Source organism: Formica exsecta, unplaced genomic scaffold, assembly GCF_003651465.1.
Source record: "Formica exsecta isolate Colony F162 unplaced genomic scaffold, ASM365146v1 scaffold59, whole genome shotgun sequence".
NCBI lineage: Eukaryota > Metazoa > Arthropoda > Insecta > Hymenoptera > Formicidae > Formica > Formica exsecta.
In genome coordinates, this window is record NW_021853174.1 from 628,547 (window position 1) to 646,234 (window position 17,688).

The 17,688-nt window shown below is 35.1% G+C and overlaps 5 protein-coding genes across 11 annotated transcripts in view; 2 read left to right on the plus strand and 3 right to left on the minus strand.

The window, feature by feature from the left end:
- LOC115242306 (putative tricarboxylate transport protein, mitochondrial) overlaps positions 1-1,952 on the minus strand; it is a 4,113-nt gene extending 2,161 nt beyond the window's left edge. Inside the window, exons 1-2 of the mRNA XM_029818513.1 lie at positions 1,136-1,952; positions 112-546 (exon numbers count right to left, since the gene is read on the minus strand). Of these exons, the coding sequence (XP_029674373.1) occupies positions 112-546; positions 1,136-1,277 (577 nt within the window). The 5' untranslated portion in view covers positions 1,278-1,952. The remainder of the gene's footprint in view (positions 1-111; positions 547-1,135) is intronic.
- Positions 1,953-2,620: 668 nt separating this feature from the next.
- Positions 2,621-5,605, minus strand: LOC115242305 (SWI/SNF-related matrix-associated actin-dependent regulator of chromatin subfamily B member 1). Of its 4 annotated transcripts, none has more exons than XM_029818508.1 (6): positions 5,435-5,605; positions 4,564-5,033; positions 4,351-4,478; positions 3,974-4,286; positions 3,592-3,768; positions 2,621-3,513 (listed from the first exon to the last, which is right to left on the minus strand). In XM_029818508.1, the coding sequence occupies exons 2-6, from the start codon at positions 5,013-5,015 to the stop codon at positions 3,474-3,476; spliced, it is 1,110 nt and encodes a 369-aa protein (XP_029674368.1). In that variant the 5' UTR covers positions 5,016-5,033; positions 5,435-5,605; the 3' UTR covers positions 2,621-3,473. The 4 variants fall into 4 exon arrangements, with proteins under 4 accessions (XP_029674368.1, XP_029674369.1, XP_029674371.1 ...); XM_029818509.1 differs by having other exon boundaries at positions 5,411-5,575; XM_029818511.1 differs by having other exon boundaries at positions 5,401-5,558.
- Positions 5,606-7,667: 2,062 nt separating this feature from the next.
- LOC115242291 (AP-1 complex subunit beta-1) lies at positions 7,668-15,105 on the plus strand. Of its 4 annotated transcripts, none has more exons than XM_029818477.1 (12): positions 7,668-7,963; positions 8,755-8,867; positions 9,315-9,485; positions 10,889-10,915; positions 11,017-11,262; positions 11,487-11,747; positions 11,977-12,399; positions 12,540-13,230; positions 13,473-13,734; positions 13,840-14,191; positions 14,292-14,498; positions 14,775-15,105. In XM_029818477.1, the coding sequence occupies exons 2-12, from the start codon at positions 8,760-8,762 to the stop codon at positions 14,847-14,849; spliced, it is 2,823 nt and encodes a 940-aa protein (XP_029674337.1). In that variant the 5' UTR covers positions 7,668-7,963; positions 8,755-8,759; the 3' UTR covers positions 14,850-15,105. The 4 variants fall into 4 exon arrangements, with proteins under 4 accessions (XP_029674337.1, XP_029674339.1, XP_029674338.1 ...); XM_029818478.1 differs by having other exon boundaries at positions 7,680-7,963; positions 14,307-14,498; XM_029818479.1 differs by lacking the exon at positions 10,889-10,915 and having other exon boundaries at positions 7,670-7,963.
- Positions 15,106-15,532: 427 nt separating this feature from the next.
- On the minus strand, positions 15,533-15,855 carry LOC115242295 (40S ribosomal protein S27). Its single transcript, XM_029818483.1, has one exon. The coding sequence runs from the start codon at positions 15,852-15,854 to the stop codon at positions 15,597-15,599; it is 258 nt and encodes an 85-aa protein (XP_029674343.1). The 5' UTR covers position 15,855; the 3' UTR covers positions 15,533-15,596.
- Positions 15,856-16,893: 1,038 nt separating this feature from the next.
- The window catches only part of LOC115242294 (low molecular weight phosphotyrosine protein phosphatase-like), a 1,122-nt gene continuing 327 nt past the window's right edge, over positions 16,894-17,688 (plus strand). The window contains exons 1-3 of the mRNA XM_029818482.1: positions 16,894-17,086; positions 17,191-17,381; positions 17,614-17,688. The exon at positions 17,614-17,688 is cut by the window's right edge and continues 81 nt beyond it. Of these exons, the coding sequence (XP_029674342.1) occupies positions 17,050-17,086; positions 17,191-17,381; positions 17,614-17,688 (303 nt within the window). The 5' untranslated portion in view covers positions 16,894-17,049. The remainder of the gene's footprint in view (positions 17,087-17,190; positions 17,382-17,613) is intronic.

Consider the following 17,688-nt stretch of genomic DNA (forward strand, 5'->3'; position numbering starts at 1 on the left):
TATAATATAATAAAATAAAATTTAACTTAATTCTTCAAATTTCAAGAAAAATATATTATATATATATGTCATATAATTAAATTTTATTTTCTCCCAAACTAATTATCCTACCGTGTTCCTTTACAATCAAGCGCACTCCATGGAAAAATCCCTTGAATTTTGGATTTGCCGAACGTTGATCATTGATAAATTTTACTTTAACCGTCTCCATCGGAGTGACCGCGAAAATAGCTTCGCATACTCCGGCGCAAAGACCCGCCAGGAGTCTTCTTTGCGCATTGAGTTTTCCATCCGTATCCACTAATTGGTTCTTCACTGTCTCAAAAGCACCAAATCGCACCGCCGACTTTGGTATAGAACCGTAGAGTAGGACGGACAAACCTCTATATAGGCCGAAAAATCCACGAGTTTTAATAGTCTTGGTTACGCAGTCGACTATTCCTGTATACTCTTTGCCAGCACCGGCTTTTCCATCCAGTTGCAGCTGTGTCTTTACATATTCCGTTGGATATGTGATGCAAATTTCTATGCCTCCAGTAATACCACCTAAAAATATACCAATTGTATATTTTCTCAAGTATATTTGTAACTTTAGAAATAAATGGTGTATATGCGTTAAGTAATTATTGAAGAAATCTTTTGTCAAGGAAAGACTGACTGCGAGTAATTCAAGAAATCTGTCATTAAAAAATATTACAATAGAAGAACAAGATTTTTTGAAATCAATATGGAAAAAATGATAAGAGAAAGGAATTATAATTATAACAAATAGAAATAAAATTATAGAATTATAAAATACATTGTGACGTTTCTGCAATTGCAAATTATTTACGTAGATCTGAAAGTCATGGTGCAAAGGAGCGGACGTAATTCGGAGCTACGTCTTCGTCACGTCTCAAGACTTGAAAAAGTATTTACGAGGTGAATACATATATACATAAATACATATGCAATTTCGCATAATCGCACGATCCATCACTCGTACCATCGTACGATTTGCCAGAGTGCGCTGACTCCGAAAAAGGGTTTCCTCCGCGAACGATCTCCTGACAGGTGTCAAAGGTCGACGGAGAGGAAGAAAGCGGGAGGGGAGGGGGAAGCATGGGCGTTCGCCGCGAGAAAGAGAGTAACATACCGGCTATGACCCCCTTGAGGCCCAGGTTGCCCGAGGCGACGGCGGCGGCAACGCCGGTCTCGCTCATCCACGGCCTCCGTGGAAACGGCGAGCCTCGACACGCGGTCGCCAGCGATCGCTCCTGCCTCCTCGTCGAATCCATGGTATTCGGTGCGCACCGCAGTATCTAGATGTCCTCGTCCTCGCGCTGCCGCCTACTCCGGCAGCTGGACGCAGCGTGATTGACACTCATACACAAGGTGTCCCGATGAGTCGCGTAACGCACCCGGTTTCCCCCCCAGATTCTTCCCCTTCCGCAACGTGAACGGCGACGACGAACGTCGTGGTCAGTCGTGTTATTGCTTCATCTTGCCTCCTGCGTTTTTGCCTTACATGTATTTTACATATACGTAACACAAACGAGAGATAGGGAGGGAATCTGTACGAATTAATTGCGCTTGTTTGTACTTCTTCTCTCTTTAGGATAAATTAAATACTTTTGAAGAAGAAAGCGAGAAAAAATAGATCTTCGAATAGGCTCGTCGTGTATCAGTATTTTTTACAGGGATTCAACAGTTTCTGTTCAATACAATTTTTCCGATACGTAGAAAAAGAGAGATACTGAGACATGTTAAATTACTTATATACATATTTGAAAATTAATTATGAAGAGCGAATTGAAAGACAAATATACCTCGGTTAAGGGTACCAATCAAGCCTATTGCGGTCCTGTCATCGCCAGTCTATAGTCCAGTACAGTCCAGTATGGGCTAAATATAAAGATCTGCTTTTCTCTCTCTCTCTCTCTCTCTCTCTCTCGTCATGGAATCGATTCTACTTTTATCCGAATGCTTCGGAAAGTAGAATATATATATGCTTACATTTTATATGAATAAAAACTAAATATTATGATGAAGTATTGAGTAATTTACATCCTCATATATTTGTGGAATGAATTATGGATATAAATTTATCGACATTTAAATGCAATTATCTGTTGCACAAGTGTTCTTTTTTCTTTTCGCATTTAATCGGCACGATACTGATGCGCATGATTAATGAGATGTTGAAATGTTAGATAACACTAAGGTTGCCACCCGTACTTTAAAATAAAGTATTGTACGTTATTTTGGACGTACATACTTTATATTTTGTAAAGCAATAAAGTACGCTAAAATACTTTATTTTACGAATACTAAGTTTTCATTAACACGTTCACGGCGGATGTCACCGTGTCACGTATATGTGATTTATTACTATGAGCGCATTCCGTTTCACATATTGAGCGCATAGATCGCCTGGAAATCTATAGTTCACGTAACATATATTAGTATTAGAGGAACAAAGCTTCTCTAAATTTAATTAAAAATGAGTTGTTGATATATTTAAATTTAAATATCGGTTGTAAAGACGCTGTAGAAATCTTTAAAAAAGACAAACACTTATTAGATATTGCAAAAAGTAATAAAAAATATGTATGGAAAAATAAATAATATAAAAAATATATGTACTTTTTTTTTATTTAACGTACTTTTTTTCGTTCTCAAAGGCGTTACATACGTTACTTGTTTTAAAAAAAGGTGGCAACCCTAGATAACACCCACATTGACATAATATGCTTCAGAGTGATAGTTTATCATGAATGAGTATAAAATCACATGATGTTATCTCGTACGATTATGGCCGATTAAAATAAAATAATAGTCGTAATTATAATAAATTTTCTTATATAAAGCATAATAAATATTTTAGATATGCAACATTCAAAACTAATGTCAATTATATAATTTTTTATATAAAGAGAATAATTTTAATCATTATATTCTCTCCTTGCTATCAAAGTTGATTACTATAAAAAGTTGTGTGTATCAGTACATATACAGTTATCAGACCATGATACTATAAAAAGTGTTATATAATACATGTCAATAACATCATAAATTATACTATGTATATATGTCGGATAGAATTACTTATATCTAACACTCAATAAACAAGAGATCAGATTTTTTGATCAAATAAATATACATGAAAAATAGACTCCAAATTAATTGAAAAAATTTATATGAATAGCCCATTAGATTTACAACATTTTGTATATAATGAAGGGTGAATTCCATGAACAGCATACATATATAAACACCATTGACTATAGTACTGTTGCATTTCTTCAGATGCAACCATTATTTTTTCAAATAATTGTTTCTATATTTTTTATATTCTATGCAGATGGCGTCGAAATAAAAATTGTATTGTTACTCATCCTAATACTATAAATATCAAGGGATATATACCAAAAATTGAAATAGTATTCGTTAAAAAATGTGGATTGTATTGGGTTTCTTTTTCTAAATGCAGCCTACCAGCCAGGTGTCGTGTTTGCTAAACGTCGCATACGCCTGGAAGAGAAAATATGCGAATGAATGATATGCCTGCATTTATCATAAAGTACAATTAAGACTACAGTTAATTCTTACCGAGTATTTCGATCCTGATCACGTATTTTCTTCTCCATCTCCGCATCTGTTAAAGTTTCCAAGAATGGTGCCCATTGATCGGCTTCTGACGGAGGTCTAAAAGGGACTTCCACGGTTGGGAGCGGCGCTTCGGAAAATGCGTACGTTCTCTGATGCCACGACAATTGCCCGCGTACACTGCAAATATAAATCATGAGAAAAATATTCGAAATAATTAACATATTTTTTTTCAATGTTTATTCCCATTGATATTCTGTCAATAGATTAAACATTACTAAATTAGATAATAGAAAATGCAACTCATATTGTGCATGTATAGCGTATCATTCTGCATAAGATAAATACAATTCTGCAGTTGTAAAGAAAAGATTTATTATTCTACCTGTAAGCAATGGCGGTGACAAATTCTCCGCCGAGACCGAGTTCCGCGCAAAGCTTCATCGCAAATTTCTCCGGATTGTTCTCTTTCTCAGACATATCCCATTCTACTTGATCTACTAAAGACGTATTGCCTACATGTATGTTTAACTTGATTATTACTCGCTGATCGCATTGATCTTCTAGAATTGTTTCCTGTGGGAATGCTTCTATTTGTTGCCTTATCGCTTGTGCAATTGCAGGAACAAACGTTAATGGATTTAAATCTAGATCATCGCATAGTACTTCGGCGAACTGTTCGGGTGTTATAAGACTTTCTGTAAAACAAAAAGTATAATTTTTACTAGAGTTCTTTTTGTTATTGAATCTACAGATACGTACCGTTTTTATTCCAAGTGAAAGTGTCCCTTAATTTCTGACCTTCAATTTCCATATCTAAACGGATCGGAACAAGCATTTCCTGTTGTGCTGCATTTTCCAAGTTTGCTGATGGATCTGTATCATCGAAACTATATCAAAAGTAAAATGTGTGAGGATTATAATTGCTGTGTATAATACATAATTCCATATTTATTTTATTATAGAATTTCTTACCATAATGGAAACGTTCTGACTTTTTTATTGTGCACTCTGTTACGATTTATTGGCGTAGCTTGAGGAACTGCATCCAGGTGTGAACTGTTTGGCAAACTGGGCACCCATGCCATTGACTTTTTGGATTTACCTTCCCTAGGTGCCGGTGGCTCAGTTGAATGCACAGACACAGCTTTGTACTTATCATCATTGCCCTCTATAATATCCTCTACCTCGCTAGCTCTCAATAGCGAGACGCTGGATGCTAGAACGTGTTGGCTTAATCCAAGTTCCACTAATTTTTTACGTTCGTCATTAGTTATGGACCTTCTAAACATGCCAGGATATCGTTTATACAAAGACCCGCGAAAAAGACGCAGGTAATTGCCAACTTCCGATCCAATGCAGTAGTATTCTCCATTTTCTTCTACTTGGAAACTTATGGGTTTGTCTCCATAGGTGCGTAACGCCATTTTGATAGTTTAATTTTCCTGTAATTTTAACCAAATAAATCAAGTGTCTCACAAAATGGAATAATTATTTCAAGAATGTAAAACATATAATAAGATATAAAAATTTTAATATGTCTGACGTATTGAATAATTACTGAGTTTGCAAAATAATTAAATTAATGAAGTGTATCAATTGGTATCCAATTGATTTATTAAATTTATCTATACTCTATTTTTTTTATTGTAGATATATGTAAAGAGTTGACGAAAATTAATGCACTTCTATTAAAAATTTATCTTTATTATCATATAATATATTTAAGCAGATAGAAAATTAATAATATTGAATGTACTATGTGTTTTGAAGTAAATACTTTCGAGAGTGATTTCGGAACTTGTAGCATACTTAAACTCACGTAGAAGAAAGATAATTCACACACCTACTCGCGTTTACAAATACTCATAAATCTTTTCTGTCACGCATTTGTTTATCTTTTCTGATATATATTTAGGCTAGAAGCACGGCATTTTGTTATCGAAAATCGAGACCGCAACAAATTTTTTTTTTTTTTTTAGGCATAGACGAACGAATATACAAAGAAAGGATAATTATATTAAGATATATTATTATAGTATGGGTGCGTTCGAAAATTTTACGTGGAGTAGAGTAGCATTTAATTGACCAATCAGGATAAAGAAATCGTTGCTCCTTTTATCCTGATTGGTCGATTAAACTCTACTTTATCCTACAAGATCCCACAACTTGAGGATCTTTAGTGCCGGTCTACAATAGTGATTTAAGCTCTAAGCCTTAAGAAATTGACTAATCACAGTCGAGTATTCTCCTCATACTTGATCGTGATTGGTCAGATCAAGTATGAGGAGAATACTCGACTGTGATTAGTCAATTTCTTAAGGCTTAGAGCTTAAATCACTATTGTAGACCGACACTAAAGCGACGTCTACAATAGAGATTTTAAGCCCTAAGCCTTAAGAAATTGACCAATCACGATCAAGTATGAGGAGAATACTCGACTGTGATTAGTCAATTTCTTAAGGCTTAGAGCTTAAATCACTATTGTAGACCGACACTAAAGCGACGTCTACAATAGAGATTTTAAGCCCTAAGCCTTAAGAAATTGACCAATCACGATCAAGTATGAGGAGAATACTCGACTGTGATTAGTCAATTTCTTAAGGCTTAGAGCTTAAATCACTATTGTAGACCGACACTAAAGCGACGTCTACAATAGAGATTTTAAGCCCTAAGCCTTAAGAAATTGACCAATCACGATCAAGTATGAGGAGAATACTCGACTGTGATTAGTCAATTTCTTAAGGCTTAGAGCTTAAATCACTATTGTAGACCGACACTAAAGCGACGTCTACAATAGAGATTTTAAGCCCTAAGCCTTAAGAAATTGACCAATCACGATCAAGTATGAGGAGAATACTCGACTGTGATTAGTCAATTTCTTAAGGCTTAGAGCTTAAATCACTATTGTAGACCGACACTAAAGCGACGTCTACAATAGAGATTTTAAGCCCTAAGCCTTAAGAAATTGACCAATCACGATCAAGTATGAGGAGAATACTCGACTGTGATTAGTCAATTTCTTAAGGCTTAGAGCTTAAATCACTATTGTAGACCGACACTAAAGCGACGTCTACAATAGAGATTTTAAGCCCTAAGCCTTAAGAAATTGACCAATCACGATCAAGTATGAGGAGAATACTCGACTGTGATTAGTCAATTTCTTAAGGCTTAGAGCTTAAATCACTATTGTAGACCGACACTAAAGCGACGTCTACAATAGAGATTTTAAGCCCTAAGCCTTAAGAAATTGACCAATCACGATCAAGTATGAGGAGAATACTCGACTGTGATTAGTCAATTTCTTAAGGCTTAGAGCTTAAATCACTATTGTAGACCGACACTAAAGCGACGTCTACAATAGAGATTTTAAGCCCTAAGCCTTAAGAAATTGACCAATCACGATCAAGTATGAGGAGAATACTCGACTGTGATTAGTCAATTTCTTAAGGCTTAGAGCTTAAATCACTATTGTAGACCGACACTAAAGCGACGTCTACAATAGAGATTTTAAGCCCTAAGCCTTAAGAAATTGACCAATCACGATCAAGTATGAGGAGAATACTCGACTGTGATTAGTCAATTTCTTAAGGCTTAGAGCTTAAATCACTATTGTAGACCGACACTAAAGCGACGTCTACAATAGAGATTTTAAGCCCTAAGCCTTAAGAAATTGACCAATCACGATCAAGTATGAGGAGAATACTCGACTGTGATTAGTCAATTTCTTAAGGCTTAGAGCTTAAATCACTATTGTAGACCGACACTAAAGCGACGTCTACAATAGAGATTTTAAGCCCTAAGCCTTAAGAAATTGACCAATCACGATCAAGTATGAGGAGAATACTCGACTGTGATTAGTCAATTTCTTAAGGCTTAGAGCTTAAATCACTATTGTAGACCGACACTAAAGCGACGTCTACAATAGAGATTTTAAGCCCTAAGCCTTAAGAAATTGACCAATCACGATCAAGTATGAGGAGAATACTCGACTGTGATTAGTCAATTTCTTAAGGCTTAGAGCTTAAATCACTATTGTAGACCGACACTTATAAATAGCAGACCTAATGTCAAGTACACACGCTCCACGTTTGGAAATAACCAATCGGAGTCATTTTACTTATCGATAACTCCGTGAACCTTTACTACCTGTCTCTGTCTTCTACATGTGCGTGAGGCCTGCGTTCTCCGATAGCGTGTGGCGAAGTGTCATACGACGGGGTGTCATCGTATACGGTGTCGCCTACAGTCTTTACCAGAATACGAGCTTTTTCGGGGTGGGCGGCGTCTCGATTCCGTTCACGCGACTGTTTGTCGGATAATTTACGATTGTTTTGATCGCCCCTTCTCCGCCTCTTCGCTACAAAATAGATAGGTAATTAATGAGCGAATAGTTGCCGCGGCTGGCTCCGCTCCAGATGCAACCGTTCGAGATACTCCGTAACGTTTCACGCTTTTACTCCGTTCTATTGGCGTTAAACGCCGCGTTTCCCTATCGCCTTCCCGTATCCACCTCCGAGACGTCTGCAGTATCGTTTTCGAGACGAGCTCTACATTCGATGTACAGCTTGACACTCGGCTTAATCGGCGAGGGAGTTAGCATTATGACACCATAGATTCGCGGGACATTGATCCATGCTATATAGCGAAGGTTGACAATGAGATTTTGGACCTTTATCTTGTTCGATCGATGCCAGTTCAAATCGTAGAAGAAGCTGTATAGCGAAATCTTAATTTCACTGCAGGCATCTCGGAATTATCAACCCTCCCGCCCCTCCCCTCTCATCCGAGTTCCCCTCAGCTGATGTGAATTTTGACATATCCATTGCATTTCACACACTTGCTGCTTTGACCCTATTATTAAATACTTTGATAGTGCCATTGTAGTTAATTTTAGTAAAATTTTACTTGTGTGGTAAAATTTACATAAATTATCAATTTTATTCATTACTTTTATTTTAAATAAGTTTATATATTATATGATTGCTTATAGTTAAGTAATTATTGAGACTTTAGCATTTTTATAAAGAAATTAGCGATATTAGATTGAAGAAAGTAGATATAAATCAAATTCTTTAATATTCTATATATTTAATATATGATATTTTATTCTTGGATTGCAAATTTATATAATTTATGTATTTTATTACATGCTATACTGTATAGACAAGATGACCGACTCAAAGTATTTTACCACTACAAAGAAGGGGGAGATATTTGAGCTCAAGTCAGAACTTAATAATGAGAAAAAAGAAAAGAAGAAGGAAGCTGTAAAGAAGGTAAACATAAAAATCTACTACTATATGCTGTTTTAAACTTCCTTTAAAAAACAAAAAAAAAATGTTAAAAAGCTTTTTTTTATTTTTTAATACGCTAAGAGAGAGAAACAAATTATTTGTATCTCTAAAATTAAAAAAACAATATATTACTGTAGACTAGCAAGATATATATTTCTATGATTGCATTGCTCTAGTTATTATGAATCATCCAATTAATATGAAACAGATTATATATTAATAACAAATTATGTATAAGATAATAGTAATTACATAAAGTGTTTATTTTAGAAAGTAATGTAGAATAAAAATAATTAATTTTAATGATAATTAAAATAATAGAACAGAATCTATATCTATTAAAAATATTACATTTTATATATTATCACTTATGTTGCAATAACATTATATTATTTAATAATACATATCTATCATTAATTATTTGTCCAGGTTATTGCTTCTATGACAGTCGGGAAAGACGTGTCCGCGTTATTTCCCGACGTGGTGAACTGCATGCAGACTGACAATTTGGAGCTGAAAAAACTGGTGTATCTGTATCTGATGAACTACGCCAAGAGTCAACCGGACATGGCCATCATGGCGGTCAACACGTTCGTCAAGGTAACGTAGCTTAGAAACTAGTAAACTCAATTCGTGATCACAATTTTATTATATAACGCACCTTTACCCTCTATATTACATATTTCTTAATGACACTTGGATAACATTCAGAGTCTGTCTGTAAAGAGAGGCAAGCTGAAAAAATTGTTCATTTTCGTGTATCCCTGATGACACTAAGTCTCTCTCTCTCGTCGGTACTGTAAATGTCTCATTTTCGGATATTATCCTCGCTGTAGTTATTTTACAGCGTGCCTCGCACTGTATACAGACTGTGCTTTGCAAATTACAGTTTGCACAGGGCTGTCTGCGGGACGGAATGTAACTTTTTCGTAACTTCATTACGACTGAACTGTTTATTTTTCAAAGGGCACAGAGGGAAAGGGGAGGGGAGATGAGGTCTGGACTTTGGTTGCTATAATATTTTATATTTTAATAATAATTTATTATTTCTTGAATGATCAAATTATATAATAATGTAACGTGTGGAAACATCTCCTTTTTTTATAACATCTTTTTGTATGCAAAACCAAATTCCAGAATGTACTCCATTAAGTGTATACCATTATATTAATATGTATATTTACATGTGATTGATTAGTAATTAAATAAAAATTGATAGAGAAGTTTATAAAATCTCATACATATATTACTTTCCTCACGCTAATGCACTAATACATATAATTTTATTTTCATGGAATATTGAGCATGTGTAACTTTCTTTGATTTGTGAAAAATCACGCAAATTTCAATTTTTACTCGAATCGCTTGAAGCAAATTGTATATTTTTCCGTATTGTTATATATTTGTGACAAATATATTTTAAATCAAATTGTTTAAATTATGCAAATACTGTCTGGAAGAATGATAAATTCAAACGTTCATCTCTTACTCGCAAATTTCTAATGTGCAGCAGCATGAAGAATGTGATTCCTTAAATGTTATTTCATTTATATATATATAATTGCAATTGGTGCTTGTATAAAGATCATATTTACTAATTGCACGCACAATTTATATTATTCTCAAAATTTTAATGTATCTAATGAATGTATAATTCGTGTTATAAATATAATACTTTATAATACAAATAATATAAATATTCTGTAAATATGCTCTTTTCTATGTTAGATGATATATATATACGTACCTTGTTTAAGTTATCTTTATTTGCATGATGCTGATATTGGTGTAACATTCGTAATTTAACTTTCTTCTAAAGCCAGAGCAATTGTATAAAAGAAAAAAAAGAACTTACAATATAAGCGATACCTCGTGCTCTTTAAAAAATGACCAGTTCTTGATCATATACTATTTTATAAATGAGTGATAAGTATAGTATTTAACACTTAATGAAAAATGGTGACGGTGACCAATTTGACCTTTTTCGTTCTGACACGCAAAAGGAGCTAGCGACATCTCCGATGACAAAGGTACCAATGCTATTTTCTACTTTGTTAAAATTCATGGGTTGAGATAGATAGCCACTACTGTGACTAGACTTGAATCCCTGGCTTGCCCGATTTTTGCGCAGGATTGCGAGGACCCAAATCCGCTGATTCGCGCGCTAGCAGTTCGCACGATGGGATGCATACGCGTTGACAAGATAACCGAATATCTGTGCGAGCCGCTGCGCAAGTGCCTGAAGGACGAGGATCCGTATGTACGCAAGACCGCAGCTGTGTGCGTCGCCAAACTTTATGACATTAATGCGGCCTTGGTCGAGGACCAGGGATTTCTGGATCAATTGAAGGATCTTCTGTCCGACAGCAATCCAATGGTACGTTAGCTTTCCAGTCTGTCAGAGCTTGATAGACTTTAAATACAATAGCAAATCAACATTCTCAGACTTTACGTCTGCATATATTTCATAAAATATATTATTAGAAAAATTGGCAAAAGAGAAATTTTTAAACCAAAGGGATTAAAATTATCTGAATCGCCATTCTTTAAAAAATTACAAGACTAAATAATATGATAACACACAGTGATGATTATTGCTAGGTTGTCGCAAACGCAGTAGCTGCATTGTCCGAGATCAACGAGGCCAGTCCGAGCGGTCATCCATTGGTGGAGATGAATGCACAGACCATAAACAAACTACTAACGGCCCTCAACGAGTGTACAGAATGGGGCCAAGTTTTCATCTTGGATTCACTGGCGAATTATTCGCCCAAGGACGATCGCGAGGCGCAAAGCATCTGCGAACGAATCACTCCACGTCTGGCGCATGCTAATGCTGCAGTCGTGCTCTCTGCTGTCAAGGTAAACGCATGAATAAATTATAGATCCAGAAGAAGAGAAAAACTTAATAAATCATATTTTATACAATTTATCACATTACATTAGTTGTAGAATCTAAGAATTAAAAGAAATAAATGTCTCAATTTTATTTTTTGGGTTCTTTAAAATAATTTTCAAGAGTTTGTAGTTCCGCTTTTTTTTTTTTTTTTTTTAACGATTTTATATTAATTGAATTTGCTTTGATACACAGGTATTAATGAAACTGATGGAGATGTTGCAATCCGAATCGGATTTCGTCGGCACACTTACAAAGAAATTAGCACCTCCTCTCGTCACATTATTGAGCTCCGAGCCAGAAGTTCAATACGTCGCATTAAGAAACATCAATCTCATCGTGCAGAAGCGACCCGATATTTTGAAACATGAGATGAAAGTATTCTTTGTCAAATACAACGATCCAATATATGTAAAACTGGAAAAGCTGGATATTATGATTCGTTTAGCGTCGCAGGCTAATATCGCGCAAGTTCTGTCGGAGCTGAAAGAATACGCTACCGAGGTTGATGTGGATTTTGTAAGGAAGGCTGTGAGGGCTATCGGTCGTTGCGCCATAAAAGTTGAACCATCCGCAGAACGTTGCGTCTCCACATTGCTAGACCTGATACAAACCAAGGTAATTAAATAAAAGATGTTCTGAAGCAAAGAGAATGATCAAATTTATTCTTTTGATAATCTTAATATATTGTTGATCTTTTAAAATTATTTGATTATTTACGATCTCCTTTTTTTAATTTTTCAATTTTTTCTTTTCAGGTGAACTATGTTGTTCAAGAAGCGATTGTGGTAATAAAAGATATCTTCCGCAAATATCCTAATAAGTATGAGAGCATAATTTCGACTCTATGCGAAAATCTGGACACACTTGACGAGCCAGAGGCGCGTGCTTCCATGATTTGGATCATTGGAGAATACGCGGAGCGTATCGATAATGCAGACGAACTGTTAGAGAGCTTCCTGGAGGGATTCCACGACGAGAACACACAAGTGCAGCTTCAACTGCTCACGGCGATCGTGAAACTGTTTCTCAAGAGACCGACAGATACACAAGAGCTGGTTCAGCAAGTGCTCAGTCTGGCGACACAAGATTCTGATAATCCCGACCTGCGAGACCGCGGTTTTATTTACTGGCGGCTACTTAGCACCGATCCGGCGGCGGCTAAGGAGGTGGTGCTCGCGGAAAAACCTCTAATCTCGGAAGAAACAGATCTGTTAGAGCCGACGCTGTTGGACGAATTGATTTGTCATATCTCGAGCTTGGCGTCCGTGTATCACAAACCTCCCACGGCATTCGTCGAGGGCAGAGCCGCGGGCGCTAGAAAGTCCTTGCCTGCTAGAAGCAATTCAAATGAAGATTCTGCCCGCACAACAAATGCAGCACAGTCTCATGCGCAGGTTATACCCGCTCAAGATTCTCTGATAGGCGACCTCCTCAGTATGGACATCGGTAGGTGAATCCTAGACTTGATAACCGGAAAATTAAAATGCATAATAACATAAATTTAACAAGTGTTGTGTGTACATATAAAAATATTCTAATCTGCCTTTTTTTTAAAATAGTATGTTACCTTTCTTTTATTTTTTAAATCATGGATAAAAGTATCCTATTGTCTACATTCATTTAATATGATTTGTTATTTTAATACGTCTATTCACATGGTAATATTCAATGCTTACTCTCTATTTCAGGTGGACCAGCAATAGTCACACCGACACCCGCGCCACAATCAGCGGGATTAGGACTAGATCTTCTAGGCGGCGGTTTGGACGGGATTCTAAGCAATACCGATAGCACAACCGCAGCGCCGGTCGTTTCCCAGAGTACAACAGGTTTGCTCGGCGACATATTCGGCTTCAGCCAAGGCCCCACGTCTTATATACCTCCCAAAGTTAACTGGCTGCCAGCCGAAAAAGGCAAGGGCTTCGATATTTGGGGCACATTCACGAGAAAGTAATTAATACTATATACATGATATATCAATTAATATATATTAACATATCACGTTTTCGATGTGCGAATAATTATACCGCATGAAATGTTATGTCGATATCGTAGGAACGGACAGATTAGCATGGATATGACTTTCACGAATAAGGCGATGCAACCCATGGGAGGATTCGCGATACAGCTTAACAAAAACAGCTTTGGACTAACGCCGGCAGCTCCGTTGCAAGTACCGGCTCCCCTGAATCCTGGAGCGAGTATAGAAACGAATGTTATATTGTCTACCTCGGGTGCAGTACAACGCATGGAGCCCTTAAACAATCTTCAAGTCGCTATCAAGAACAATATCGACGTTTTCTACTTCGCGTGTCTCGTCCCAATGAACGTGTACTTCGCAGAGGATGGCCAATTGGACAAGAGAGTATTTCTTTCAACTTGGAAAGATATACCTGCACAAAATGAGGTATTAATACATCACCAACTTTCACGTCTATATATATTTATACGGAAATGATATACTGTAAGGTTTACAAAATGTTGATAATTGATAAAAAATTTTTAAGACATATACATTGCAGGTACAATATACGCTAAATGGAGTAATGTTGACCGCGGATCAAGTTGTGCAAAAAATGCAACAGAACAATGTCTTCACAATTGCCAAGAGAAACGTGGAGGGTCAAGACATGCTTTATCAGTCTCTCAAGTTGACAAACAATGTTTGGGTGTTGAACGAGTTGAAGATCCAGCCAGGCAATCCTGATGTCACAGTATGTTTAATACAGAATGTTCCATTTTAATTTTTCCAACGCAATTATCTCCAAGAAATTTTAATGGTTATTTAAAGAAATTTAATCAGATCATAATTATTTGGTTCAAAGGGGCACATTCTATCGTCTAGTGTAATTTTGTTCTGGATTAGAGTATAATTTTTTAAATAGCCACTAGTTTAGGAGATAATCACATGGGAAGATTATTATATTTATTTTATAGTTTCTCACAAAAATTCCGCAATTTTAAAATTATTCCTTTTTCTCTAATTACAGTTATCCCTGAAATCTCGGTCAGTGGAAGTCGCTCCTGGAGTATTTCAAGCATACAACGCAATCTTACATTCTTAAGTTTTTTCTTTTTTTCATCAATTAGGATATTGCCGTAAAATATGAACTATAAAAGATATCATAGCACGCAAGCATGCGCAGCAGCCTATATTTATAGAAGCTATCTGTTTCATCCGCATATCGTGCATGAGATTCGAGTATCTTGAAATACAGTACCATAGAACTCTCTCTCTCGCTGTTACATATTGTCGAATTTATTATAAAAATGATCCCTGACATGTATGAAAATAAAAATTTATGATTATATCTATGTCCTTATTTATGCGGTTTTTTTTTGTAAATTACAGATATAATATTATTTATATTACATATACACATATATTCACATGTATAGAAAATAAAATAAAATTTAGAAATCAATGTAAAAACTGTAGAATAATATATAGTTTAAAGCACAATTTTAAATGTTTTGTAAAAATTAAGTTTTTTTTCAATATTTTATAAAGAAATTTAATTAAAATTAATTCAAATATAGTTTTGCAATTTTATTTCATGTTTATTCTAATTTTATTAATAGTAGAAAATTCTTTGCAAGATAATTGCAATTTATCATTTATAAACTAACAATATATATGAAGATCTAACTTCAAATTTCTGAAAAATATCTTTAGTACAAATCTTATGTATTCAATGCAATATATTCTATATAATATACAAGTAAAACATGTTCAATAACAAAAGAATGTTATAATGTGATGGTATTTATTTATCGAATATAAAGAGAAGCATTAAATACATCACGTAAAATTAACATTGGACTTTTCTTCTAAAAGAGCATCCTTCCGTTAGTCTTGCTTTTCCACCCGTCGGTGTGCAAAGTATCGTACGGCATCCGTCACATTCTACTGGCCTTTGGGCATGGGAAAATATAGTTTTGATGGCATAACAGCCCGGACATTTGACATCCATAAAATAACTATTGGGCTTCTGCACAAGCCTCTTCAGCTTGTGTTTCCTTTTCTCCTCGATGGGACTGGGATGTAAAAAATCTCTGGCCAATGGCATTCTGCAAAACAGAAAATCAGTTGCTGGAAAATCTCTCGCCAAAAGTACACTCATATGTCGTTCTGTCAAACAGGGAGCATATCTTTTTACATATTTTGTACGTTTTCTTTTGAGAGACAAGCAACAATATACATAACATTGTGCAATCCTGTCTAATAGTAGTGACATTAGGACCATGTAAGAAAACAAAGAATTCAGTTCGATTTGTTAATCGCTTTAACACAGATACGATAGATTAAAAGCGTGAACTGTTTTATTTGTTACTGTATAATAATATTTTTCTGATATATGTGGTAATGGGTGGTAATGGGCGACACGGGGGCCGAAATGCCGCTACGATATGTATGTTGAATAACTTATTCCCGGACTGATCGAGTCCATTGTATTGCAAATAAATGAGATCCTCGTATATAGCGAATAAAACAATATACGTACTTGCGTGATGCGCTGCGTATTTTGCCTTAATTTCAATAATTACAATCGTAACCACGTGTTTAGTACAACGTTATGCACTGGAAAGGAACAGCATCAGATTCAACGCGAAACATTTTAATCCCTAATACCCGTCAGTATTGCCAACTGTTTTCTGCCACTTGAGCGTCGACCTATAGTAACAACTAGGTTATGTATAGGGTTAGATGTCAAAACTTCACGTATGTGGATATCGTTTGATTGACCAATCAGAAGAAAGGAATTTTTGTTTCTTTTGTCCTGATTGGTCAATCAAACGCAACTTTACTCCTAAATGCCAATCTCGTTTAAAGTCCGTATCAGGGTATCGATTCTATAATTTAAGTAAGAGTGAAAATTACAAAAATGAACAAATTTACTAGGTTTGGACCAATGAAATTATAAATTTTTTAGTAAATTCGCTCATTTTTGTAATTTTCACCTTCACTTGAATTACAGAATCGATACCCTCACTACGCATTGAAAATTGGACATTAAAGATTGAAATTTGACTAATCAGAACAAAAGGAACTAAAATTTCTTTGTCCTGATTGGTCAAATTTCAATCTTCAAGCGTAGTTTGATCTGTGGTTCAATTGTATGATACAGTGTCTTTTCAGTGTCTCCTTCCTGGAAAGCAGCCTAAATCTTATCGTCTTGTTCGTGTGATGTGAAATGTATAAAATATTCTTTAAATAATTTTTATTTATATACAAAAGTGTAAACTGTGTTTTATATATAGAAGATGCCGCAGAAAAAAAGAGTACTTATGATTTGTTTAGGTAAAAATATTAAATATATACAATGGAAAGAAAAAAAAATTTCTAAAAGATTTATGTAGTTATATGATGTTTATTAATTACTACTTGTATATTTCATGTTGTAGGCAATATTTGTCGTTCACCAATAGCAGAAGCTGTATTTGAAAATGAAATGAGCAAGAGAGGTTTGAAGAATCAATGGGAAATAGAAAGCGCTGCTCTTATAGGATATCATACAGGTAAAATGCCAGATCATAGAGCTTTCAGTACGCTAAAGGAAAATGGGATCACTAATTATTCTCACAGAGCACGCCAAGTAAGACAGTAGCTGAAATTAAACGTTTAAATTATAATATACAAATTTCATCTCATTGTAATTCATATAAATAACAATATCTTGGTCTCTTTTGATGTGAACAATTTTAGAAATTTTTTAATAAGAATGAATATATATAAATATTATGACTATAATTAAACAATTATTTAGAATTATCCAAGTCACATTGTTATAAATTGTTTATTGTATTTAAATCTTTTTATTTATATAGATTAATCAAGATGATTTTAACAAATTTGATTGGATATTTGGCATGGATAATGATAACATTCAAGATATAAATAAT

What these genes read in the sequence shown, in the direction of transcription:
- LOC115242291 (XM_029818477.1), top strand. Translation starts at nt 8,760, where the DNA reads ATGACCGACTCAAAGTATTTTACCACTACAAAGAAGGGGGAGATATTT. An exon ending in CGGTCAACACGTTCGTCAAG is followed by an intron (nt 9,486 to 10,888) that starts GTAACGTAGCTT and finishes GACACGCAAAAG; the next exon opens with GAGCTAGCGACATCTCCGAT. An exon ending in CAGGCAATCCTGATGTCACA is followed by an intron (nt 14,499 to 14,774) that starts GTATGTTTAATA and finishes CTCTAATTACAG; the next exon opens with TTATCCCTGAAATCTCGGTC.
- LOC115242295 (XM_029818483.1), bottom strand. Translation starts at nt 15,854, where the DNA reads ATGCCATTGGCCAGAGATTTTTTACATCCCAGTCCCATCGAGGAGAAA.
- LOC115242305 (XM_029818508.1), bottom strand. Translation starts at nt 5,015, where the DNA reads ATGGCGTTACGCACCTATGGAGACAAACCCATAAGTTTCCAAGTAGAA. An exon ending in GTCAGAACGTTTCCATTATG is followed by an intron (nt 4,479 to 4,563) that starts GTAAGAAATTCT and finishes CTTTTGATATAG; the next exon opens with TTTCGATGATACAGATCCAT. An exon ending in GATCAGGATCGAAATACTCG is followed by an intron (nt 3,514 to 3,591) that starts GTAAGAATTAAC and finishes TTTCTCTTCCAG; the next exon opens with GCGTATGCGACGTTTAGCAA.